At 37.2% G+C, this 27133-nt stretch overlaps 1 protein-coding gene across 7 annotated transcripts in view; it reads right to left on the bottom strand.

The window, feature by feature from the left end:
• Positions 1-27133, bottom strand: part of RGS7 (regulator of G protein signaling 7) — a 254779-nt gene that overhangs the window by 31965 nt on the left and 195681 nt on the right. For all 7 annotated transcript variants that reach the window (XR_009727292.1, XR_009727293.1, XM_061365744.1 and 4 more), the window contains 7 exons: positions 25491-25567; positions 25268-25349; positions 11342-11416; positions 10136-10234; positions 9333-9394; positions 7735-7845; positions 7133-7258 (listed from right to left, as the gene is read on the bottom strand). Coding sequence is in view for 5 of the 7 variants with exons in the window: in XM_061365744.1 (XP_061221728.1) it covers positions 7133-7258; positions 7735-7845; positions 9333-9394; positions 10136-10234; positions 11342-11416; positions 25268-25349; positions 25491-25567 (632 nt within the window). In the remaining 2 variants the exon portion in view is untranslated. The remainder of the gene's footprint in view (positions 1-7132; positions 7259-7734; positions 7846-9332; positions 9395-10135; positions 10235-11341; positions 11417-25267; positions 25350-25490; positions 25568-27133) is intronic.

Consider the following 27133-nt stretch of genomic DNA (forward strand, 5'->3'; position numbering starts at 1 on the left):
ACGGAAGTTTTAATCTAAACCATGCTACATTAAGAAAGATCTGTGATTTTATGTGGGGATCAGCATTTTGATATACTGTCTTAGGCAATCCAACCATGTTGAGAAGCAATTATTACAAGCCTCTTCATGAGACGTGTGGAAAATCCTTCATTATTTACATATGTGCAACTTGCTTATGGGAAGGTTTTCATTCAACTGGAATTAAACTGAGATTTCATTTCACCTGAACCACAGTGCTTATATTGCCTATAAATCTATTGCTTTTTTACATTCTTTCAAAAAATAATGAGAACTTATGTTCTTGCTATCTGCATGAATCTCTCAGAGCCCTGCTAAATTATAAACTGTGTAATTTTGTTACCAGTACTTCACAAATCATGTAGAAACTGGTAAAGTACTTGTTTTGCTCACTGTAATTTAATTTCTTTCTTCAGTATTGTATTCTATGCATATTTTTACTAAAATTCTGAATGGAAGTACCCATTCTCTCTTCTTTTCTGCTTCTGAGCAAACCAGCACTGGGCAGCTACATACAGTGCAGGCCAGTTTGTTGTATCCTTTGCACTCAGTCTGGAGCGGGACCACTAAAAAGGTCTTGAGCACTTTGAGAACACAGCTGGCTAGCTATATGTTTGATAATTACTTTTCATTTGCTATTATGATTGTTTTATCATTATTTCTTCTATGGGTGCTCAGACTAGCTCACTGCATAAAATAATTCTAAATTCAGCTAGGACCCAATGCTGAGACAATGCCTGGCTTGCTTTGTGACATCAGTTTTCTTAGCTTAGTTAAACAAAGATGGGACAGGGTGAAAGAACTGTACTCAGACCCCCCAAGAAAGGAAAATGATACCCCCCTCAATCCAAATTCAAATATAGTTATTGCAACAACTCTTAAAAGAGGATAGTAAAGCACAGCAAAGGAAACCTTACAGCATTCCTCCGGTAAGACATTCTTTACTTGTGATGATTGCAGAAAGCAATTAGTCCTTCATAGTCCTGTTTTGAAACTCCTTTGTAGCACAGATGGAAGGAGCCCATGCTCACTGCTCACAACCCATTATGGCTTCACTCTACTGAGAAGACTTTCAGGTATCTCTACACTCTTCAATTTCCATGGTATCTAAGCACAATCTATCTACTGATTCCTTAAGATTCTCCAAGAGAGAGAAGTAATATTGCTCCAGTTTTGCTAATGTGTTAATAATGTAATAATGTACAATGGCTTCTCGAGGTCACAAAGGGAGTCTGTGCCAACAGAACTTCAGTTTCAAAAATTCTGGGCAGTATCACTTATCCTTATGAACTGCAATGTGAATTGAACATAGATCAGCACAGAGCCTGAGGACATATCATGAGAATCTGGTGGCAATGCAGTAAGCATAGAGGCCTCATAACTCAACTTTAAAAACTGCACAGCTCACAAACTCTAATTCAGTTCAGTCTGTCAGATTTAGGCAACCTACTTTGGTTTCCTTAAGCTGCTTTCGATATTTGCATTTAAAAGTGTGTATCCTGCGGTGCTTACCCCTTCAAATGCATCTTCTGGGACTGACTGATTACTCATATGTGTCAAAGTCAGGTAAGGAATAGAAAAATGAAAGGGAAGGATGTTCTTTGTAAAACAGGGTCTAGCTCAGAGCTGTCACATTCTAGTTTGTTCCATTATATCACTGCCAATACTTCTGGCAGTCACCACAAACATGCGTTAGGATGCCGTTTTCTTCTGCAAGTAACCTGTTTCTATATAGCAGGTTATACTCAATTAGGGGGAAATAGATGGAAGATAAATTTAACTTATTTGAGGACACATTCAGCTTCCAGCATAGAATAGGCAGGTTGCATAGACAGATCCTTAGAGGCTGAACACCATCTCTGACAGAATAGTTTTATTTTCCCTTCTAACACTAGCATTCAAAACCCCTATTGAAACTGTGAGGTTCTAAATATAGAAACCCCTGTAAAGTGGGAAGAAAAGTGGTATGTTATGTCTAGGGTGCTTTACAGCTAACACACTTCTTAACATTTCAATCTACTTACTGATCTTTCAAGAAAAAAATGCCTGCCCTCCTCCCACAGAGTTAAAGTCAAATATGCAAAGTTAGGAAATTCCAGAAATAAGGCTGCCACTTCTTGCATCTTCAAAAATAACTTTTCTGAATATCCCATGGCAACCAATAGCACAGATGAAGCTGGAGTCTGTGAGACCTCTCTAGAAGCTGCTCAATACCATTCAAACAGAAACCTGAGTAGCTCGATCTAAACCTTACTGTTGTCTTCTGTCCCAGCATTTGGGCTGCCACACACTGGGTGACACACCAGTTGTGTAGCCGAGTGACAGTGTATAGCATATGACAGTTACACATCCAGCCACATGACATGGTAAGACTCATGTTGCAAGACATCTAGGGATTATGTCCTCCAGCTGGATTACTTTCAAAGTGATGCTGGCATTGCCAGATATACAGAACAGCAACACAGCTGCAACACAGGTTCTGTCCCATTAACTGACTAAAATGTCAGATGTAGCCATCAGCAGATCCCAGATCAAGCTAATCACTTAAACTTAGCACATGGGAACACAGAGTGAGAGGAAGGCTGCAGTGATTCTCCAAAAAATGTGTGAGGTTTAGGCAGTGTGGAGACAATGAAGGGGGAATTATGTGGGCTTTGCACCCACTGCACGTGACACAACAGGTCAGGGGACATTTTCAGCAAAAGCAAACAAAAACCTCAACAAACTCCATGGAGAAAATCAGCTACAGTTTTTTTTAGAGATAGGAAAGACTACTCTGATTCCTAGTGTCCACCTTCTTGTCAAGTATAACTTCAAGCTTCAAGATGTGGTAGGGCTGAAGATCTTCAAGATAATGACAGAGAAAAACACCTAATCTTGCAACTAGTTCCTTATCTAATCTGCAGAAGTGGCAACATTGCTGGGACTTGGAGTTTAAGCTTGAGTCTGAATTAGAAATAAAGCACAGGCAATTTCAGCCTTGAGGATTAAATTTTGGTCAGGTTATTAGCAACCAAAACAGGGCCTCATAATCAATGTAATAAACAGTGTGAAGGATAAACATCAGTTCCCACACAGTGTGGGAAAGTATCCTTACCAACACTTCTGCTCAGACTTGCAGGACAGACATCAACTACACTTAATCAATCTTCATACTTTATAACATGCAGAACACCTCCGCCATCAGAGAAAACAGAAATGTCTTACATTTAAAGTCATCAGAGTGGTTATCAGTAATAAAGAGCAAAAGAAATGAAAGTGATACAAGCTCTATTAAACAGAATTTTACAGCACCGTTCTCCCTCCTCTCTACTAAAAGCATTGTTATGGTGTTAGAAGAATAGCCAGAACCACTGAAGTAAATTAAACATAAAATTAAGCACTATGATTGAATCACATTGTAGGCACAACTGCAAATGTTCAGTAGTGTATGTTAGGGTTTTGTGGTTTTTTTTTCTATGGGACATAATGGAAGCCTCCATCTCTATGTAAAGAACATTTCTACAACTTTAATGGATGAGTCCAAAATAAGCACCTCACAAAATCTCAGCCTGCAGGGGGATGGTCAGAGATAATTCATTGAGAGAAAACATCTAAATTTAGCTAACTCTTTAGTCACTTTATTCTTTTTTGGGACAACCAGAACTCAAAGCCCCCTATTCCCTATTTACTCATATATTATGGAAGCTAATGAATAAGAATCAAAGGAAGGGGCAAGGGGGCCAGTGGCTTTTCTTTCTGCACATCATGGAAGATGTGCTGACACCATTCTCCTTTCACTGTCCTAGGAGGCTTCTGCAGTCCTAGTTCTTCCTTGGAGATCGCACCTAGTGCAGTACTGTGTGACGAGTTGGACAGGCTTTCAGGCTGGCAGACCTGAAACCCTTTAGATCTAGGCTGCAATTCCTACAAAACAACCACTGGGGAGCAAACGTACAGCGAGCATATGCATACTAACTTTGTAAAAAATTCTGCAGCACTACAGACAAAGAAAAGATGTGGATAGGAATCGGGATTTTCTTTATTTTGTAACAAAATTAGGTTTACAGGTGCCATATTGCAGTAAGATTCATTTCATTATCTTTCTGTCTTTAAAAAGTCCTTTTTTCAGTGCTTGGACAGCTTTGTGACCATTCTTGATAGCGTTGGATCATGCTCAAACTTATGTCTTGTGAATTTTAAACAATGGCCACCGTTTGTGTAATAGGCAGTGGGAAATTTATAAATCTATTATCCAAATTGTGTGTTTCATTAGCTCTTTGTTTTGTGTAGTGAGCAGCATACAAAGCAATCCCTCAAAAAAAATCTGCATGCTAACAAGAGATTACAAGTCATAGCCTGCATTAGGTGAATGCAGACTCCAAACTGGGGGCTAGCAAACTTGAGTCACTGTAATGAAGCTACCACGCTGAGAAAACTGCTTAGGCAGTTTTATTCCTTTGCTATGCTTTAAAACACCCCATTAGAGAGTGAAATACTATTAATCCCGATTTACAGACAAAGAAAAAAGCCTTGAGATAGAGTAAGGTGAAACCTGGTTGCATTCCTAATCGTTATACTTCTAGTTTTAACTCACAGCTCAAGTTTCTTCATCCTTGTTCTGTTTCTTAGGACAGGATCTATATCCAATAAGAATGAGATTCTCAGGCAGCTTAGGCACTCACAGTTAAGTTAACGAAATAGTAACACTGGGACGTTTACCTATATAACATAATCACACTTGAATAGAAAAGATGAATCTGGTAGACTTATTTTACAGTTTCAGTATTTCTTTCACCAAAGCGAGCTGGGAGACATACTCAGCTAATACTGAAACTCTCTGTAGTGTCTGCAGTCCCCTGCTGTATCCTGTGTACCGCACTTGGTAGCTTGAATTCAAGGTCACAGCTGTCTATCTCAGTGTAGGTTTCATTGTGTTGTAAAACATCATTATCACTATTAGATCTGTAAAAAGGACAAGAGCCAGCCACTGACTCGAGTTCACTTTTTTTGAAGTGAGAAGGTATGGCCAGAAATGAATCTTTTTCTCATGGTGGCTGTCAAATCCAAAAAATCTCCCCTAAAAAACCCCAAATTCCCACCATGGGGCTAAAGGGTGAGCAAAGACACAGGTGATCTTTCAATTTCAGCTTTATTCAGACATAATGCCTGAAAACATCAAGCTTTTAATTTCTTTTACTGAGATCTGCAACATTTTGACTCCCACACATAACAGACTTTAAAACAATCATGTTTTCTAACCTGACTTTACTGTGTGAGCCTAATACTGGACTGATTTCCTTACATTTTGAGAATTTATAAACATAATTCTGGGCTTTTGAGGCAGTTTTCCTTCAGCTAATCATCACAGAAAGCACCTTTTCAGTGCAAGTTTGTTTCCCTGCCTGATTCTTGCCAGGGACAAACTTTAAGCTCAGATTCACCTTTGCTCAGATATTATAATTTATAATGCCATTATAAGAATTCAGAGAGAGACAGAAAAGTAGACAACATGTCAAGGAATGAGCTCTGGACAAATTTCTCTAGGGAATTTTTTCTGGATCAGTCACTTGCAGTTTGCCTGTGGTTAGTGTTGTAAATAGGATTAGAAGAAAGACCTAGGGATTATGTGGGTAACAGTCTAGTTGGCAGAGAGACAAATTAATCACAGAAAAAGCATAAAGTGCAGCACACACTGAGTGGGAGAGATTCGTGTTTGAACAGCTGCTCTGCATAAGGAATTACCAGGATGATCTTGAAATAAAAAAGTTACCTTTTCTTTTCTTGGTATTATTCTGATTTTTAAAATTTCATTTCATCACTTGGATTTTTTAATTAAAAAAACATCTGTATCTGTCACTAATGAAGTTATCAACATACACATGTAGATTGGGCCATATTTCCATGGGGTAATGGCAAACAAAGTAGTTGGAAAACATCATAAGGTCTAAAGTACCTAATATACATTTATGATGCAAAATTCTGTGTTTGAATATGAACACAGTCAGCCTGTTTGAATTCAATATCTGAATATGAACATGGTCCACCTGCAGTTATTCTGCTGATAAACTTACATTAACAACAAGGAGGTCTGTGCAATTACTCAGGATTTATGAACACATATCACAAAATGCTAAATGGGCCTTGTAAGATGCTACATAAATGTAACTAGCATGAAAGACTATGCTGCACCACTTTAGACTGAGAATTGTCACAGAAAAAAGTCATTTATGATTTTTCTGAGCTCTAGAATGTGTGCAAATAGGATTTTATGCTCCTTAAACTATTGGTAAATGGGAAGTGATATAGATGACATCTGACAAGAATGTGGAATAAACAGAAAAATATGTCATCCATGCTTTTTTTTACTACATTCAATTTGTCTTATCTATAGAAAGGCTGTTATTAATCATTCTGAAGTAATTCTTACCAAAACATATCTTCCTTAGAACAGCAACAGCGATACATGCTATTAGCCAGTGGACGGGCTATCATTGTTTAGAATCAAATAATTGTTCTCCTTCACTTAAAAGTAATTCTGTGTATGTACTTCAAAAGAAAATAGTATTTAAGTCTCATATACTAGCAACAGCTTTCAATTTTGCAATTATTGAGGAATCTGAGAGCTAGCTGTCACACTGCTTTTGCTGTGTTAGACCCACAGGTACTAGAATCTTGTTGGAGATACTTAAAAGACCAATGTTCCCAAGAGAACTGACCAACAGTGAGTCTGTGAATTTTACTTTAAAATCCTTTATTTATTTTTTAACAAAATCTGTCTTTTAATTTTACTGTTCTTATAATATTGGATTAATAAAAGATACTGAACAGGCTTTGAACAGATCAATGTTCTAAACCTGTTTAATAAAATGAGCTGAGAGAAAACCTCTTACATGGTAGTTTGACCAAATGTTGGACATGAATGGGACAATATGCTTCATTTGAGTCTCTGCTAACTGTATCAATCTTCCCCTCAGCCTGAATATGGGAGCAGGAGGCAATGTGCAGGAATGGATTCTGAGAGGTAAGACAGGAAAACTTTTTAAGGGTTCAAAAAATGAAAAGCATCAGGCAAAAAAAAAACCCCACCAGTGTACCTTACAAGGCAGTAAAAAACAAAATCACTCTCATTTACCTTAAGTTTTCTGAACTGAATTCTGACTCCAGGAATTTGAGAAACTGCTCTCTTCCCACAGGGTCTTTCAAAGCTTCATCCATGCCGAACCCCCACCGTTTCACCCTCTGTTGTCCTGGCTCTTTGCTACAGAATTGGAAAAACACAGAACACACAATGAGCAGTACTTCAGTATTCTCATACTCTGTGTTTGTAATTTAGACCATCTTAAAGTTCAGCCACAGACTTTGCACTTCGAGATTGCTTTCCACTTTCCAGATAGCTCATATCTGTGCAATGTGCAGAGATGAGCAACAAGGATGAAGTTAATATGCATGCATTTACACAGAAAAATAAGGACTTCCAACTCAAAAATGCCATCAGACTTTTAAAGGTGTCCTTTTTCCTCACATGGGAACCTTGGAAACTTGTTACTGTAACTTTTACACAGATTTATTAATCCACAGCTCTTCCCATTTTATGAAACTGTAAAGCTTCAAAGACCAAAAGGATACTGCATTGCCCTTTTGGCTCAGTATTTGCCTACCTCTGTCTGACATCTTCACATTTCAAGAAAAGCCTGTTATACCCCTTTGTCCAAAAGAAGAAATAAAATTATATACCTTGCCTCCAGTTCCCAGAAAGTGGTGTCATCTGATATCCAAGGGTTTGAGGGATCAGGGGGCACAAGAAAAGGATCATATTCCAAATACTGCTCTGTATAAGCTAATAGACTAGGAAAACAAAAGAATCAAACATTGTCATGTCAAGAGGTGAGAAACCTGATCAGTTTACCCAGTTAACAAGTTACTTGCACCAACTGAACCATGGTAACCGGGCGTGCATATACTCAAAAGTCAGCTGCATGCTCAGGCTAAAGTAGGTTTGCTCAAGCCTTTTAAGTGGACCTCCGAAGAAGGAGGGGTGGCTCAGGTTTTTCAAGAGCTGAAATAATATAAAATAAATTACAAACTTCCCCATTACTTCCACACAGCTCCTTTTGGGGGTCCTTCAGGCACTGATAAATTAAATCAAGCAACCGCTTCCATGCACGTTTGCTTTCACAAAGGAACATGTTTTATAACCCTACGGTTTTAATTATCAGTTCCTTTAAAACCTGTTCTAAAACACAGCATGGTATTCAGGTAGTATTTATTGGCCCTGCAGCTGCTATGACTCCTTTCTTCCTCTTTTAAATACATTTAATATTTTTAGTATTTCCTAATCAAATGGCACTACTCCCAGGTGCATTGCTTTCAAAAACATGCCTTATTTTTCCCCAAATTCTTCAGTATTCATGAATTTGTCTGACTCAGTTGAAAAAGTTTTGCTTGAGTTCTGGTAATTTACATCTCCTATACCCTTATTCCTGCTTTCCATTTCCTTTTGTCCCATAATTATTGAAAATTCTGGACAAATGAGGAAAAATATTCTTTTTCTTCATTCCTATTCACATCATATTTAGTCTCTATTTCTATTGTTACTGTTCAGCAAACACATATTCTTAACCTGTTCTCTTTATATATGTGTGTGGTTTTAAGTTTATGCATACATACACAAATATAAGTAGACACACAAATATATATGAGAGGATGAAGAACCATTTGTATTTGGTTTAATTTCCTTTACTAAGTCTTATGCAGCTCAATTTTCACTATCTCTGTACTTGATAAGTAAAATAGAGCATTCCTTTTCTCTACCTCTTCACTACATATGCTGTAGTTAGTATTTCCAAGAGGCTTTTTGTTTTATTTGCTTTCTAGCCCATTCCTGACAAATTTTGGCCTCATTTGGAGAAAGATTCCTACTAGTGTTACATCCTCTGACCTGAAGTAAGCTCAGACTCACTTTGTTCAAGCACCAGGCTCTTCTCCCAGCCAGCTCTGCCAATCAGTTCGCTCCCTTTATCAGTGATTTCCCTTTTGAAATACTAAAATGGTAACCCCAGATCTATTTCCATTTAGCCTCCCTGCCAGTGCAAGGTTAAACTTGTGATCAGGTGGTCAGAGGTACATTCAGTGACTCTTGGGTTTATCATAAATGTATCATAGAATATCTGGGCCATCTTTTATCAGTAAAGAATTCCATACCTTCCACTTAAAGTGAAATCGCAACTGGAAACCTGAGCTCCTTTGCCCCTCTTTCTTTGAGGCTATTTCATACTGATATTTTCACAATAGTTGTCAGTCTAATTGAAAAAAAGATATGACAATATACTTACCTCTCTGCAACTTTTGACATTTTTAATCTATGTCTGTCTAATTGCATTTGCCAATGCTTAATCTGCAAGAAAGGAAGGCAAAGAGTTTTGTGAGCAATTCATTTTTTGACTCTATTTCCATAATTTTTCATTAGGGCTGTAATTTAACCTTAATTTATGTTAGGGCACAGAAGAGAAATATATTTGAGTTAAAATAACCAGTGGAGTTCTAAAATAAATGGAATTTTCCATCAAAGAGACAATATCGTACAGAGACAAAAAAGGACCCAGTATAACATTTTCCCTAAAGGTTCATCAACAGAAATCCAATTAGCCTTTTTTTTTTTAGATTTTTGAAGAGAACTACTAATTCTTTTGACATTTACCTTCTCCCAATTCTAACACCTCAGGAAAGTTCCATGAAGCATTAACAGTAGATGAATCTGTGAACCTGTATGTGCATACATGGAGAGGTAAATATACCCCCAAATCTTGAATCAGTGTTAAAAGGAAAAGCAAGCTGTCTACTGCTAAAGGGGCTAATGGGCTTAGTTGTGCAAAGAGCCTACAAACTGGCCTGCCTGCTGTTCACTGCCTTTAATTCTGCAATGCAAGATATAAAAAACATCAGGGTTTGTCTCCCTAGTTTTAATAGCAGTTACATACCTAAATCTGTATATCTTGAAACAAGGAAAAGGTCTACTAAACATTTGCTAGATCTATCCTGAACAACAAAAACCCTGTGAGATACGAAAATCTTTGGTTTAGTACCTACTTCCTAAAAAGGTAATTTAAAAGTATATGTTTGCAGTCATTTTTCAAACCTCTTGGTGTAGTTCATCTTCTGTGGGTGGCTTAGTCTCTGGTACTGGTGTGTGGGTAGGGCTGTGACTTCGAATGTCATTTTGTAAGCCATAGACAGACTACACAAAAACATGGAACAATGACAGTTACTTTCTGACAATGCTTTCTACACATAGTAACTGTGACGCTTTAGTTCAGTGTGCTCAAGAAGTTGGACAAGATCATCTTTTTGTAAAGAAATTGCAAATAAACTATGCACTCAGACAAAATAGTGCCTTTATACCATGGTGTAAAATAAAGACTCCTCAAACCCCACAATTTCATAATGCCATAGAACACAGGATCTACTTTTATTAAGTCTTTATTTAACAGCATAGTAAACATAGTCTTTGTTTAACAGCATAGTAAATGAATAGTAAAGGATTTGATGACACTGAAAGGCAGTTATTACAGTAAGTGCAGATGACCGATACGAAAAGAATAAACAGCACCCTGAAAGGTAGACAATCACAGCAGCTTATTTGGATGATTCCCAGATTTGCAATTACTACTTGTAAATTACACTAAACTTGACCTTTCACTAAAGCAAATAAGCGAAGCTAAACCTTTCTCTAAATCCACTTTCCTTTTTAAAACATATTTTTCCATGGGTCGATACGAACATATACCTGAAAGGAAGTACTTTAAAGTTGGAATCAGTATTAAGATACAAAGGATTTGAGAGAAGTGTTGTTCTGATCTGTCTATACATCCCTAGAAAGCTCATGCTGTTCATGTCTGGATCCTAATTTAGATGAAGCTAATTTCCTCCGCAATTTCTGGTGACCCATTTGGGGCACAATTGTAAACTAGAGACACCCTTTTAATTACAAGCAGCACAAGAAGAATTACTGTTCTAGTTTACACTGCACTTTATCTTTCCTTAATTACCAGCAGGAACATTTCAACATGCCTTATTCAATCTACTAAACAATATGAATAAAGCATACAAAAATAAATTTTATTTTCATATATTCTGTGTATTTCCCAAAAGACTTTCTTAAGTGATAGCATTTAGTTGGTATTAGAAAATTTGGTAATACTGATTTATTTAAGAGCTTATGAAATAATATAGGTTCAGGTATTTGTTCTTTGCAGCTGTAAGAAAAAATTGTTTTAAGAAACTATGGAACTTCAGGCTATAAATTACCCTCACCTCCTGCTTTTGATGTAATAACAGTACTTACCTTTCTTGTTTTATGTGGATTTCTCATTCTTGAAGATTTTTTTATATCCACTTCAGTAGTGTTTACACATCCAGGCTATTAAAAGAAGGGAAAGCACAAGGATAAAAACTATGAAAGAACTCCATACTATTTTCATGGAGATACTGCTATTCAGTTTGTAAGGCTAAGAAAATAAATAACTGGATGCATATAATAATTTGATGCCTTTCTGTAATAGTCCCAAAAACCTAAACAACATTTAGCCTCAGGAAGTATCTCAAGTACCATTCTGCCTGGCTTATAGTAAGAGAGAATCTTCTGCTATACAGCCTTGTTTGCCGGACTCTGTGATGGTTTTCAAGACAAGTTTTACTATATATCTTTATGCTGAAAGTACTGAAAGCAATATACAGAGGAGCAGAAAATGCCCAGATGCATACACGCCTGCAGGACAAACACGTACCAGTTAAAATCAAATTGCTATTGGCTTATTTGGGCATTTCAGAGCGAGACACTGAAGACCACATGTTTCGTGCTCATGACATTGTGAACTTGAAATAAAATAAATTCTCAAGATTTTCAATAGAAACAAATCACATGTTTCTGTTTTAGTTTTGTCACAGAAGGATACAATTTGAATTCTAGCTATCCCCTCTAAGCATGGTTGACCTAATGAGACAAAATAAATCGAATTTTGCATTACCGTCCTCTGCTGTGAACCCCAGGCTCCTTTCAGGAGCATCTGGTTTTGGGTCACTTTTTAAAAGATGATCTTTTTTCAAAACAGGTAAGAAAATATGCCAAAATGAGATTTCTTTGTCCAAAAAGAAAAGAAAAAGATGGGCATTCTAAACAGAATGACTCTTAACACATACGGTTTGGCCTTAAAAGATTCTTTCTCAGAACTCTGTAGCATCCCAAAGGACACAGGTCCTGTAGTTTCTCATAATTCATCTGCCTTTGACACTTCCCTCTAAGCACAAACTGTGCAGAAATCTGTTATTTAACCATTGCTGGAAACAACTAATAATAAGGGTATGCTCTCAGGTGAGTTTTATCTATTGATTTTACAGGGATTACATTTTCCACTGACAGTGGAAAGTACAAAATCTGTTTTCTAGCAGGAGAAAATTTTTAGTCAACGTAGGTTAGGTTTCTTTTAATGGGAGTAGCAGATGTAGAATTTGCTTACCACACAACCAAGCTAGACTTTTTATCACACTAATGATACAAGCTTTGTTTTCTTATCATAATATGAAATGCTTGAAGTGACTGCAAGTCTTCACAGGCAAAAATGTTAAACATTTCTTACATAGGCAGGACCAAGAAACAAATACATTTCATTAAACAGGCCAGGGGTACTTTGCCTCAGGAAAATATTTTAAGTAACAGACTTAATATTTTATCCATTAATTTTAAATTAATATATTATTATTTTAGAGTAATACATTAATGTGCGTTTGGTCATATCACATTTGCAGTATAAACAGTTCCTCATCACTAAGAATAAAAAAAGGCACTTAGATAACGTTCTCAAGACTGCATCGACATGCCTATTGACCTAGATTAGGGAAGGTATCCTTCGTGCTTGTGAACAAAAATGTTAGTTTTTAAACTCAGAATAACATGTAACTGTCAGAGACAATGACAGGTTGAAAAATACAAAATTCTTCATGATGGTCAATTTAAAGGCAGAAAGCAATTTCACAGGGCAGTATAGAATCATAGGATCATAGAATAGATAGGGTTGGAAAGGACAGTGAGATACAAAGTTAAAAACAAAACAATGCATCTACTTTAGGGCCATGGTAGCAGCTGGCAGTGAAGAAGACAGAGGCTTTTAACAACATCCACAGCCCTTATATGAAACGCTTTGAATAACAGGCAACTTACATAAGGCACAAAACTGCAGTTTCTTTAGTTTTCAGTTATGGTTCATTAAAGCATGTCCTACAAATGGAAAGGACAAAAAGGCAAAGCAGGGCCAGGGAGGGAGGGAGCATAAACCTGATGCAAAGCCTCTTCTTTTCAAAGATTTCAAGCCCACCAGCAGTAAATTGGTATGAACAGATCTAGCACCTTGCCCAGGTAATTTACATTGCAGAGGTGTGCAGATTGATGTGAGGGACACAACAAGGAATTCCAGGAGATTTTTAGGAATGAAACAAGGCCAAAGTTTTTTCTGGTTGGAAAGAGACCCAACCCAGCACTGACCTATAGCGTATAATGGATTCTTACTAACACCTGGCTGCTTAAAACCTCTCACACTGATGTAAAGCTTCTGTAGCATGCTTAAGAAGGGAGATTCATGAGAGCCTCTGTGGGCAGAAATTAGACTACAGTGTGACTGAAGGGAAGCCGATGGGAGAGCAGCAGCAGCAGCCGGAAGGTACAGGCAGAGAAGCATCAGAAAGCTTCAGTGCAAAAGGGAAAGGTGCATCACTACTCTGACAACCTGGGAAAACAGTAGGAGTTTAAGACATGTATCACTACCTCTATACAATACCAATCTCCTAATTTGATTTAAATCATATCACTGGAAATACCTAATGTGATCACGGCCACAGTTCATGTTTTCTTCTCAACTGAAGAATACTTATTAAAATAATACTTGATATGAGATGGAATTTATTGTTTCTCTGGCACTGCCACACTTCATCTGTCAATTTTTAGGAATAAATAAGAAACATGTTTTCAATTAAAACAAACACAAAAGCTTGCATTATTTGAACATTTTGCTACAATAACTGCGTCATTCTGGGAAAACCTTTGCTGGACAACATTTTATTTTATTCGTATGCCCCCATTAACATAATAAGCATGTGTTTGGATACAATTACATCCAGCTGTGTTTTCTTTTTGTTTTGTCTTTTTAACTGGACTACCATAGTTCAAATAGTGAAATGTCTGTCAGAGTGCTTTACTGCAAGATTCCCATTTAGTGTGTAGTATATAATTTGCATACTAATACCATAAATAGTTTTCAAACAGATTTCCTGAAAGGCTTGAAACCTTTTCTGTATGTGTAAATAGAATATTTTCTTCTTTCACAACTAACATTCTGTATGAAAACAGTCCCCCCTCTAGATACATAGAGGAAAATTTTGTGATCTTGTTGAATTTAATCATACAGCAAGATCATAACCAGGATAGAATTTGTCCCTCATCTGTTTTTAAATACCTGGCTGAAAAACTGACATATATTCAAAGGAAACTTAGTCTTTTCTTCCATCTGTTAGCATGTTCTTATCTCAAAGTACAAATGCGATTGTATTAATTTACAGCAATGGACATGTCAGCCCAGTCATGATTAATTCACTGCTGAGATAAATGGATGCAGATAAATAATATGAAAACCCACACATAGAATATTTTTTAATTGCTACTTCAATTATTGGGTAATCACATTAGTGTGAATTCCAAGCAGCACAACTTTCTGGTGATGCTTGCTAGGAGGCTGCATGATAGGATTCTGTCAAGAAACAGTGGAAAGAGAAGGCCTCTTCTGCAACTAGTGGTGGTCCAAGGACTTACATGCTTGGATCTGGCTACAGCCAACATTTGAAAAGAACAAGCACCCAAGAGAATGTTTCCTTAAAAAAATCCACTTGATATTCATAATCTTTCCCTGATAACTGTGTCAACAGTGATGAATGAATGAAGCGCTTGTAACAGTGCTAACAGTGAATTAATTTTTTGATACCTGCAGTAACTCTTTGGAAGAATTTGTTTTTTAAATCAAATGGGATGCTTTAGCCATGGTACATTTCCATTCAACTAGTGCAGAATACCTAATATTTATCATTTGTTTGCTGTACAAGGTTGCATATCCCAAGGGCCTCTTTTCTTGCCTGGCCACATAGCCAAAATCAACTGCTGTCAATACCTTCTTGTGTAAAAATCTCTTTGGTATGGTGTATTTGTAATTCTAGTAAGTGTGAAATCCTCAACAGAAACTAAATTAACGTTTACAATAACATCAGCTTAAGTTCAGTGTTTTTTTCTTCTTAAAGCATATTGCAATTTAACTGTGAATCTGTTTAAGCCACAATAACCAGAAGTATTTTTTGTATCTGAAACAAATACACCCATGTATGTGGGAAGGAATAAGCTCATACATTGCAATAAGCTGAGAACTGTCTGTCCATATTCCTGCTCTGCAGAAAATGATCTGAGGGAGAAGCTGAACATGAGTCAGCAGTATGTCCTTGCAGCAATGCAGACAAACCACATACCCAGCTGTGTTAGCATTTCATAGCCAGCAGGCAAAAGAAGTGGTTATTTCTTTCTACTCGGCATAACGAGGCTACATCTGGAATACCAAGACCTAGTTTTGGGCACCATAAACAACGTAAAAAAGTGTATTTAAAAATGGAAAATTCCAATCAAGGAAAAGGCTTTCTTCTGCTTGCAAAAGAGGAGCGATAACCTGCCCAAAGCCGAGTTGCAGAGCTAGACCTGTTCCAGAGATGCATCATGAAAGGACAGGAGGGCAACAGTCAGAAATTGCAGTAAAGGAAATTCCAATTAGCTATAAAGAAACATTCTTCAGAATAAAAGGTAGAAGAGATGGAATATCCATCGCTGGTGATTTTCAAAGCTTGTTTAACCAAGGGCCTGGACAATCTTACTCAGAAGTTAGCACTGCTTTGAGCAGGAGGTTGGACTAGAGGGGCCTCCAGAGGTCCCTCTTGGCCTACATTTCTCAGGTATAGCCTATGATCTTTGCAAGCTGCAGAGACTGAAATTAAAATAATCAACTTTACAGAACACTCCAATTCATGGCACCGTGAAATTCACCACCCTGCCTTCCCCTCCCCACAACAGCAGAATGGAAAGCCACGTCTGGTATTTGCTTCTTTACTCTTGCCTCTGCCCTCTCTAGCAGCCTGTGGTGCATACAAATGAACCTCGTGATGATTTTAAGGCAATGTAATTTCACAGCTTCTTCAGCTAAAAACACACAGGTGCTATTTAAAATAATTACCTCATTTCAAAATGCACACCTATAAATTCAGGGTGCATTAAAGCAGTAAATATTAAGGCAGATTGATTCACATACCTTTCACAATTTCATTGCATTGCACTGTCAATACACTAGAAATAGACTTTTATATTTGTTTTGCAAGCATGGGCTAACTTGTTAAGTTTAACTGCAGAATACTAAAATTCAAGATCTCTGGGCTTTCAAAATTTAAGCACAATAAATTTAAATCATGGTCATGGATACAAGCAGGACAGATCTTCACTTCCAGCTGGAAAAAATAAAGTCAGACAGACAAATGAAGAATCATAGAATGGTTTGAGTTGGAGGGGACCTTCAAGATCATCTAGTTCTGACCCCCCTACCATGGGCAGGGACACCTCCCACTAGACCAGGTTGCTCAAAGCCCTGTCTGACCTGTCCAACATAAAGACAAGGCAGAAACTGAAAGCTGTCTTTTACATTATTTGTAATATCAGACTATCACAAATATGGAAAGTTTGAAATTTTCTGAGTGTCAAATGTTAACGTTGCTTTCTGCAACAACCTAATCTGCTATTTCTGTTATTGTTGCTATTTCTGTCATCTTTCTAGGAAACGAGTCTTCTAACCCTCAGCAGTCAATATTCACACACTCACTTCCAAAGTAAGAAAATGAAGCTAATTAGGCAGTGAAGGATAAGCAGAATACCAGAGTTCATTTTTATTTGTAGGTTTTATATTTCAGTGCAGTTAGCTGAACGGTGCATATTTTTAAATCATGACAATAATAGAGTGAAAGTTTACAAAAAATAAATGAGGCAAGAAAAAAAAAAATCCAGTGGTACTCATCTGAAAAAAAAAACCAAAGGAGGTATTAGCTGGGGGAATACCCAGTTTGACTCTGGTTATGTGGCAACATTTTTCATTTTTTTTTTCATGCAAAATCTATCATCAAAGGAGACATCAAAATCCTATACTGAGGGAGTTGTCAGTAACAGCTAAAACTGAGGCTCTCACAATGAAAAAACCCAGCTATGTCCTCCTGCAATGCACCAATTTTTCATTTCCCAGAGGTGGAGGTCACTGAAGTGTGCAGAACCTCCTAAGTCTTATAAGAAAAGTTTGAGGTTTAGTTAGATTTACTTGGCTATTTTGGGGTTTTACTTCATTTTGCACACTTCAGGGTCAATGAGTAAAGAGCCTTTGCAGTGGAAGAGCTGCACAATTAATGACTTTGCTGGTGAAACAGAAACTCTCAGAGAAAAATCTCTGATGTGCTGAGTACATGTGGCCAGTTCTTTCTTTCACCAGGATTTGAAAATCCAGCTGTTATTAAAAGTCCAGTCACAGGAGGGCAGCACATTTCTGACCCTTTACAAATTTCACAAAATCGTTTTTCTGGTGGTTATCTGATAGGACCAGAAAGCTGTTTAAAATGTAGCTCACCTTATAACTAAATCAACCTTAACTAAGTGAGTTAAAAACAAATCCAGTAGCCATAGCTGACAGAACCTGCAAATATGTATTGGAACTGCTGCGAGGGGGGATCTCACTGGCCTTTTGTGACACTACCCAAGGCAGTAAAGCCAAACCAGTACTTATGCGATAGGGATAGAGAAGCCACTTCCTTCTGGCTGTTTGGTTTTGGTTTGAGGGGTGGGGGAGGTTTAATAGTATCATATTTCCAGTTTCTGCACAATTACTTTTAGCACAACTATGTTTTTGGAAACATGCTTTTTTTGATTCAGGTGTGGGACTGACACATAACCACTGTGAGTGGACTTTTAATACCTGCTCTTCTGTTGCACTTCTTTTACACAGATCCCACTTCCATTACAGTTCCAACAAGACACAAACACAGAAAGGCAAATATTTGGATTACAGTCCATTATGGCCATGGTAAATTCATATATAAATTGTAATAAATAAGTAAGTTTGATGATGACTTTGTATGCAGCTTCTATCGAGTTTTCACCTCCCCAGAACTCCAGACAAAACTTCCCTAAAATAAGAGCACAATTTTTCTAGCTTCTCCTGTTAGAAATTAGCTTATCTGGGAAGTACAGCAATACCTTTCAATTAACAGCTCTAAATCATATTTAATGAGTAGGAAGCAAATCCCAAGATTGTTCTCAAGTATAAACTCTGTAGCAGCATGTTTTAAATTTCATTCCCAGATGCCTCATAAATTTGTCAGATAATCAAGGAAAAATTATTAAACCCCATTTTTTCTACTAAACCATCAGACATTTTCCCCAATTTCTATAGCCTTTTCATTATGGATTCACAAAGAGATGCATTGTGCTACTAAATACGATCTTTATGGAACACAAGGCAGGGTAAATAAATACAACATATGTATTCACTGTGATGCTGAAATAAGCAAATACATCTTGGAACTGGACTTGCACAGAATAGCCTCAAATTTGGTTATATTTCTTAATATGAATTGATTTTTAAAAGGTGATACATCTGCCAATGTGCTGCGAATATCCCTGAGTATAGTGATCTACAGTCAATACATTAGTATAATGGAAACACATTAGCTTTACACAGCTTAACTGCTAAAACCTGTCTATATCAACTGATGATAATCTATAACCTATTGGCTTTTAATTAAGAAAATATAACTTTTCTCTTTTTTTCTTATTCTTTTACTGAACTTGTATTTCAGGCTACAGAATCTTCAATGTATAACCTTACTGAATTGTTTTCTTCAAAGGAAAGGGTTCTTTTAATTCATAAGAATGAATAAAAGCTTTGTTAGGATCCCTGGTGTTGTTAGGATTCCTTATTAGTTCCCTTGTGTTAAAGGTTTTAATAGAGAATTATGCAAACAACCAAATGAATTTAAATGCTCAGTACATGTCCTCATTAGCTAATTTCATTTTGACTCATTAAAGAACAGAGATAAAATTCCAGAATTTTATATTATTATATAGAAATCAAACAAATATAGACATGAATAAACAATAAACCTGACTGTGGCATCCACTAGAAATATACTGATGCAGAAATAATGAATTCTTGACAACTGCAGAGAAAGGCATAAGCAGTTAAGCATAAGTTAAACCACTATAGTCAGCCCCATATGAAGGAGTGAAAGCTTGCAATTTGGACCAATTAGTTAAAATCAACAATTCAAGGATTTATTTGAAGATCACTCAAGTACAATCAAAATAGCACTAGTTCTACTGTTGTTCTGCAGTGGACTTAATCAAAACATAGTAAGGAGTATGATTAATGGATAAGAGTTTGAGTTTTTTCTCTTGTTTGGATAAGACAAATGAAGTTTAAAGACCATCAGACCAAGGAGAGACAGCTGATCAATTAGTTTGATCAAACTTCAATTACATTTGCAGCATGGTGAAACTCGGATAGTTTTCAAACTAAGAGATGGGAAGTCTCAATTTAGCATGAAACTTAAGATGGCTTAGAATTTCACAGATTTTCAGCATTTTTAAATAAAAAAAAAAAGATGACCTACACTGTACCAGTTCCCTGCTTACACTTATTTGTCATCTCAAACTACAGTGCAAATCTTTCCCTGAGTAATATCAGACACACAAAGAATTCCAGTGGCTGTTCAAACCAAGGACCTGCTTGGAACAGGCAAAAAAGAGATATAGAGAAATTTTCAAGGAATACAATATTGGTAAATTAAACCATAAAATTAATCCATAGGAGATAGAGCATCTTGAATCTTGACGGGGATTCTCACATTCTCGCATACTTGCTTGTTTAGCTGGGCTTTCAGGTTATGATAACAGGATTTAATAATATTGTTTTTTAAAAAATATTTTAGTGGTCTGTGTGTCAGAGAAACACATAATGTGCAAAATGCATGTGAAAAGGATACTGAAATTTCGTTTTTGAGACAAGTCATATGAAGAAGCTGTACTAAAGAATATAGTACTATATGAAAGTTATATGCTTAATTCTTTTTGAAAGTTAATTTAATTTCTGATTACTCTTCATTTCCAATAGACTATTTTAGCTTTGTAGTTACTGGTTTCCAGAACCAGAAATTATTGTACAGAAATTAGATCCACTGTTTTTATTCAAGTGATGCTTCAGTAGTACTAATTTTAATTCAGGCTGTATTAACATTTTGGGGTATGTGAAGATTCTAGTATTCGCAACATTTTTGCATAAGGAAACCTGTTAAATTCATCTGCTTTGTTGCCCCTATGCTAAATACTCAGACTTATTATTGCTTTCTCCTTTTTTTCACCCCAAAATGCAAGCAGCTGCTGTTTTATGGATTCCATACAGACAAATTTAGGTGATAGGCTTGAAAGAAATGAAAACAGGAAAATCTGACCACACTTCTCTGGAAATGTAGATGGCAAATATTGGTGACATTTAGAAATTTGATTATCTGCCTTTTGACTTACAGAAGATCCTTGACAGACTGCTTTGGATTAAAGCAGCAAATTTAATTCACACAGAAAGAAAAATCAATGTAAAAACGTTGTGCTTATTCAAAAAATTCTTTATCCTTACTACTTCAGCTAATTTTCCCAGTTGCTACCAGAACTCGGTCACTCTAGAAATTATAGTTATCTCATTTTTTTGTGTCTTTCCACCATCTCATCAGTCAGCTATTTCACAATTTCTGACCTCCTCAAAATCCTCAGTTTTAACTTGAGAACTCTCAGTTTGTCGCACTGCTGCAAGAAAGCTGGATTCCTTTTTTCCCATCTGTCCCACCCTTACTCAAGTGTCAGACTAAGTAACAATGCTAAGTAATGTGAGTACAAATTCTTCCATAAAAGTCTTATCTGGCAGGCTAGCTACAAGGTTTATAAATATCTGCCTGAAACAGATTGGATTAGGGATCATAAATATTATAACCATTTTCTGAAAATAAAACTCCGGACAAGGTTTTGTTCATTAACAAAAGTGCAGTTATCTGAGGATGACAATTGCTGCCAGGCTGCACTCCCTGCCTGCTGCATAGGTATTGTGAGATATACAGATGCAAAAGAAGGCATGAAAATTGTATGTGGATAAATCACTAGAGAAGCTGGATGGCATGGTTCACATTCACTCCCAAGAGGTGTTTCTGAAGACAGTATGATAAAGCAGACAGAAGTGATCTCTGGCTAAAGAAGTGACTGGCCCAGAAAAGTCCAGGATTTGTAGCAGACACAGAGTGAGATGGAGGATTGCACCACCTTAGCCAAGTTAAATTCAGTCTCTTGCCGAGTCTTTGAGGCTGATCTCAAAGGTCAGGATGCAAAAGCTATTCAAGGAAAACCAAGAACAAATAACCACAGGTATCTGCTGCATGACCCTGACACCTGGTAATATTACGTCCTGGCTCAGATGCTGATGGTCCTATTCAGACCACATAAAATACAACTTAAAAATACAAACAGAGAAAGTGAGATAGAATTGAGATAGAATCAACTGAGATTGAAAAAAACCCAAACACTAAATGGAGAGAGAAGCAAAAGGTGTGGGATGTGTGACAAGCTTTAAAATGTAAAAGTTACTGTTTTCATAGTTTGCTACTAGGAAACAATGGCATGAAACTCCCAAATGCAGAAATCACACATATTTCTGAATTTTACATCATCAGTGAATTATCTGAAAACCACACTTGCCCTTAACGTTTTTGCTGTCCTAACCAAACATACACATCCTGGATATTTTGTCTTACTGTATTAAATCACACAAATATTGGTTTTGCTTTTCAGTCCCGCGGATCAGGTTTAAAAAAGCTACAAATGGCAGAATGAAAGAACTCGATTGCACATTACTCGTACTTACAGAATCATAGCTGATTTTGTAATTCTATATAGAATCAGCTATGCTGGAAAAGACCTTTCAGATCAGCAAGTCCAACCACTACCTCAGGACTGCCAAGACCACCACTAAATCGTGTCACAGAGGGCCTCATCTACATGGTTTTTGAACACAGTGATTCCACTGCTTCCCTGGGAAGCCTGTTACAATGCCTGAGCACTCTCTCAGTGAAGAAATGTGTCCCAATATCCAATCTAAACCTCTCCTGGTGCATACTGTATTAAATCTCAATATAACTAAACCATAGCCAACTCCAGCTTTGGAGAGGGACACACCAGTGTAGCTTCCTAGCACAGCTTAGAAAGCTTAGAAATTTCCTATCTTCCTTTTAAAAACAACTGCACACAAGCCTGCTAAATATAACTGCAATACATTCTGACTGATGACAAAGGTCAGGGGCCCTGGAGAAAAAAGAAGGTTTTTTCAACTTCTTATAGTTAGGAAGTATACAGCTGCCTTCCAGGAGAAAAGGATATTTCCCTCATTATCTTCTGAATTAGTCTGAATCTCAACAAGTACCAAACAGGCCTTTATTATGCATTTCATTCAAATTACATTAATGTGTAACCCAGGAAGAAAAGTGAATTGTTTGCAACTGCAAGACATCAGCTGTCCTTGCTAATTATCTAAGAGTTAATTTTACAGCAAGCCATAGCTACTCTGCTCCTGCTGTATCTAATGTGGATTTCTGAATGTTTCAGGGGATTTACTGTTTTAGTACCTGTTTGTCTCTTTTTAACAAGCGTAAGATTTTAAGGGGTTTTAAACAGACATAATAATTCAGGAAAGCTGTGAGTTCTTTTATGAAGACTTTAATCAGGAACATGATATTTCTTTTCAAACAAGAGCAGCTTCTTAATTTCTTTTGCCTAGAAGGAACTGACTTCCCCAAATTAGCCCAATTTGTTACTGCTTTTTGACTAATGCCCTTATCCTCCCAACCAATTTTCATCCATTTCCCTACTCAGTTATTGATACAAAGTTTCAAACTGTGAAAGTTATACACTTCCTAGGCAGGTGGAAGGAAAAGGAAGTCTTATAAGGCATGTTTACTCTGCCATCAAAAAGGGAAATGAATAAATGTATGTGAATGTATGTGGATAATCTCAGAGTTATATTAGGTACTGGCCATACCTTAGAAATAATGGCATGGACTTCATCACAGGTCTGCTGCTCAGGATCTCAGGAATTTATACAGCACTCCCTGACACACATTTCCATGGTTTTACTGTGACTAGTCTGAACTAGTAAGATTAAAAGTTGTTCAGGAATGTCTCTGCAGGCTGCAGTACCTACAGTTGAAGCTGAGTCATGCTCTTTCTAGCTGCAAGCCAAGATCTTTCTACATAAAGCAGAAACTGGAAACTACAGAACTGACTAAGATTACACTTCACATTACACTAAAGAGATACCAAAGGAAAAAGAACTAAATATATAGTGAAACTGCAATTAAAAATATTGGAATGGAAACAGATCAGTGAGTTATCAAAACTGTTCTCTTAACTTCCTCTCAAAAGCAACATTTCTGTGAGTTTTGGGGGGCTTGAAAAACCATTAGAAATTGTAATTACCTCTAGCATCACCTTCTTCTTTTCAGTTTGTTCCTCTTTTTTCTTTTTTTCCCTTTCTAATAGAAGCTTCTAGCTTTTACTGTGACAGTAAATTCTTAACAATGTTGTCAAAACAAGTATTTCACTAACTAGTGAGAGGAGCTGCTTAGGCAAAGTATGAACCTCTCCATTCTTCTTTTTGTATCTCCTAATGTCAAGAGCCTACATTTCTGACTCTAAGCCAGTCTTTTGCCTCTGATATTTCCTACCTATGCCTATAGCCAGATTAAAACACGTGCTCAGGCAGATATATCCACAGTTCAATGAAAGCTCTTAATCAGATTTGATTTCCTTTTGTCCTGTTCCCCTTTAATTCTCTCATTATTGTCTGCCAATATCTTAATTTGAAACTTCAGCAATTCATCTTCTGTTCCAAATATAGCATCTCATTCTCAGATTCAAAACCTTCAGGTTCATTTCTGCAGGGAATATAAAAGCTGTCTGCACCTTTAAAGTTCCCAGGTCCATAGAAACTTTATGGTTTTATTCTATATGTAGCTTCCATCAACGTCAGATGGCAAATTGTTTTCTGTCCTCCTTCCTTATTTTATGCCACTGACTAGATAACAATGTTCCAGCCTTCTTGCATCTAATGCCTGAGGTTTTAATCTTTCACTTCAAATGACTTTATCTACCTGACATTCTAAATCCTGCCTAAAAATCCGTTTCTTCTACTGCTCTTTAAATTCCACGGTCACAAATACAAGCTGTTCACGTCCAAGCTCATTATTTTTTGTTTGAAACTTTTTCACTGTATGCATCTCTTCTACAGGTATCATCACCTAATTTTACTTTCCCAGAACAGTTTAGTTTTAGTTAAGTGTCTTTTCCCAATGTCACCGTGGAAAATATAATCCATATATGGTTTCACTGTTAACAATACTAAACTCTGTGCACAGAAAATGAAAACCTAATTCTAGGTAAGAGAAACAGACGTAATTCTGTAGTAAAGCAGAAAAGTGTGATTACCGAGTTCTTATGGAAGTCTTGTGACATTTGACATTCTTTCTCAGAGTTTTAGCTCCCAAAGGCAGTTGAATATGTAAGACCCTTTCTTTTTTTAATATTTTGTTTCAGAGGGACTTTGACAAGGAATTCAGCCAAATCTTGTTTAGACAGTGCATGACTCCCATGGCTCAAATCCAACGTTATCTAACCTTTATGTACATCAAAACTCAATTGGAAATATGATCAGAGTGAAGTTGAAAGGCTTGGCAAGCAAAAAAACAGATTAAAAAAAGGCAGATGTTTTTAAAAGTATTTTTAGCTATGCTGATAATTTTGGTTGTGTGACTCACACCTTGGGAAACCTCTGAGATGGTAATAGTCAAAGACAGATATCTTCTGATTCAAGAAATCAGACACAATACACTATTCACTGCAAACTCCAAATGGAGAGTACACACTGTTGCAGTCTTCAGTAGCAGAATGGTAAAAACACCAGATGCTGCAAAAAGGGAGGCAAGCCCCAACCCTCAGCCCTACACTAAGAACTTGTTCCCAGACTACCCCAGTGCTCCACAGAGGCTGACATTTATCAGTGACACCCTCACTCACCACCGGACGGTGCACATCCCAGAATGCTCGCTCCTGGCTGTCAAGGATCTTCCTCTCTATCTTGTCTCTCTTCTTGTCAACTCTGTCAATGTTACAGGAATATTTAAAAGAAACAGTGTTAATGACAGTAATTTTGAAAGTAAGAAGTGTCCAATTGCTTTTCCCTCTCTTTCCCCCTCAAAAGGCATGCAAACCCAAAATTCCTTATTTTCAAAGAACTTACTTTGCTTGTGCTTCAGCTTGCATAAAAATAAACTCCCATTTCCGAGCAAATGCTCGCTGTAGCCTGGCCAAACTCTCCTGAAAATACATCACAACTTTAGTTGGTTAGGTTGAAAGTTATTTACTATTTTAGAGCTTTTAGCTTATCCTTCCTTCTTCCCCTCATTCTCTCTAAGGTGTAATTTAAGTCGTGATATCTCCACAAGTGCAAACGGACCTTACTTATCCAATGCAAAGTCCTTGCTTGACACCAAATTGGATGGAATGCTAGATCTATCTACTTTTGCATGCCCTGACTATTTTAGTTTTAAAACTGGTGACAGGGTTGGATGCAACCATCAGCATAACATGGGATTTCTGAAGCATTTTTATTTAGGGGGTGCTGGTTGAGTAACTCTGTAACAATACAAAGAAACATTCTTGTTTTGAAAGTACCTAATAACAGCACTAGAAAACCCAGGACAAAATCCACAGGACAATTCCCATCAGTCGCCTGTACAAATGGTTGTACTGAACAGCATTGGCTGCCTATCAGTTTACTTCAAATACAAGCATAAGAAGCTCTCAATATTTTGGTAGTACAGGAACCTTCCATGACCTCCATGGCTATCCCCATTTTTAAAAAGATGCAGACTATAGTCTTCCATTACTGTGCAAGAAATGAATGTATCCTGCAGCCTACTGTTAATAACAGAAGGAAGATCTGTAAAATCTTAGCAAAATTCTTTCCTTCAGTGATGCTGGAACAGCCTCACTGTCTGTAACAAAGCTTCTTCAATCTCCCCACAGCTTAAATGTTAGCAGTATGCAGCCTGTTAGTATGGAGAAGGCTGAGGTTATCTTCTCCCAAAAAGGCCCCCAGTTACCTTTGTGCACTGCGTTTACTAAGACTAAGTGAAAAATTATCTGTGCACTGTTTTTACTGAGACTAAGTGAAAAATTATCTGTAAATATCCTAACAAAAAGTGTTGCTTCAACTGTACTTGTATACATTGCAAATGTACTTCTGTGGCATACTTACTGAAAATAAAGACCACAGAGAGTGGAGACTTTTTCTAGAGATCTTGTCAATACCAGTAAAGGCTCTCATGGAATGCATACCAGTGGTGAATTTTCCAAGACGTGTAAGTATACAATTGTGGATACCCCACAGCGCAGTACACTGAAAAGCAAGCTTGTGCCAGAAGAAGCAACAAAGTGTGCCAGCAGGGTGCTGCGGCTGGAGTATTTAGCATGTTGAGAGGCCTGGCTGACTATCGTGCTATCATGTCACAGCAGCACAGCTGGACAGCATTCAGCACAGAGCCAGGGCTGTTCGTGAATTTTATGTTGACATTTTCATGAAAAATTCAGGAACTTTTGGGGGAATAGAGATGGGACTCAAGACATCTCTCTCCTTAGCAAGTGCCATCCTCATCAGCTAGTCAAACTCTCACACTTTCAGGCTCTTCCTGGCCCAAATTATCTCACCTGCCTGGGGCACAGCAAAAGTTCAGGGAACGGGAAGTGCCTCTAATCTCACCCTCTCTGCCTCTCGTTTAACTGATGGGACAAGGGTTTAAGCCCCAGCATTACTTTAAAGAATGAGACTCATACTTCTACAACCACTAAGTGCTTTTGAAAATGCTGCCAGGGATCCTTCAT

This window comes from Neopsephotus bourkii, unplaced genomic scaffold (genome assembly GCF_033783945.1).
Source record: "Neopsephotus bourkii isolate Nb327-2 ecotype Australia unplaced genomic scaffold, CSIRO-AGI_Nbou_v1 NB_1292, whole genome shotgun sequence".
Classification (NCBI taxonomy): domain Eukaryota; kingdom Metazoa; phylum Chordata; class Aves; order Psittaciformes; family Psittacidae; genus Neopsephotus; species Neopsephotus bourkii.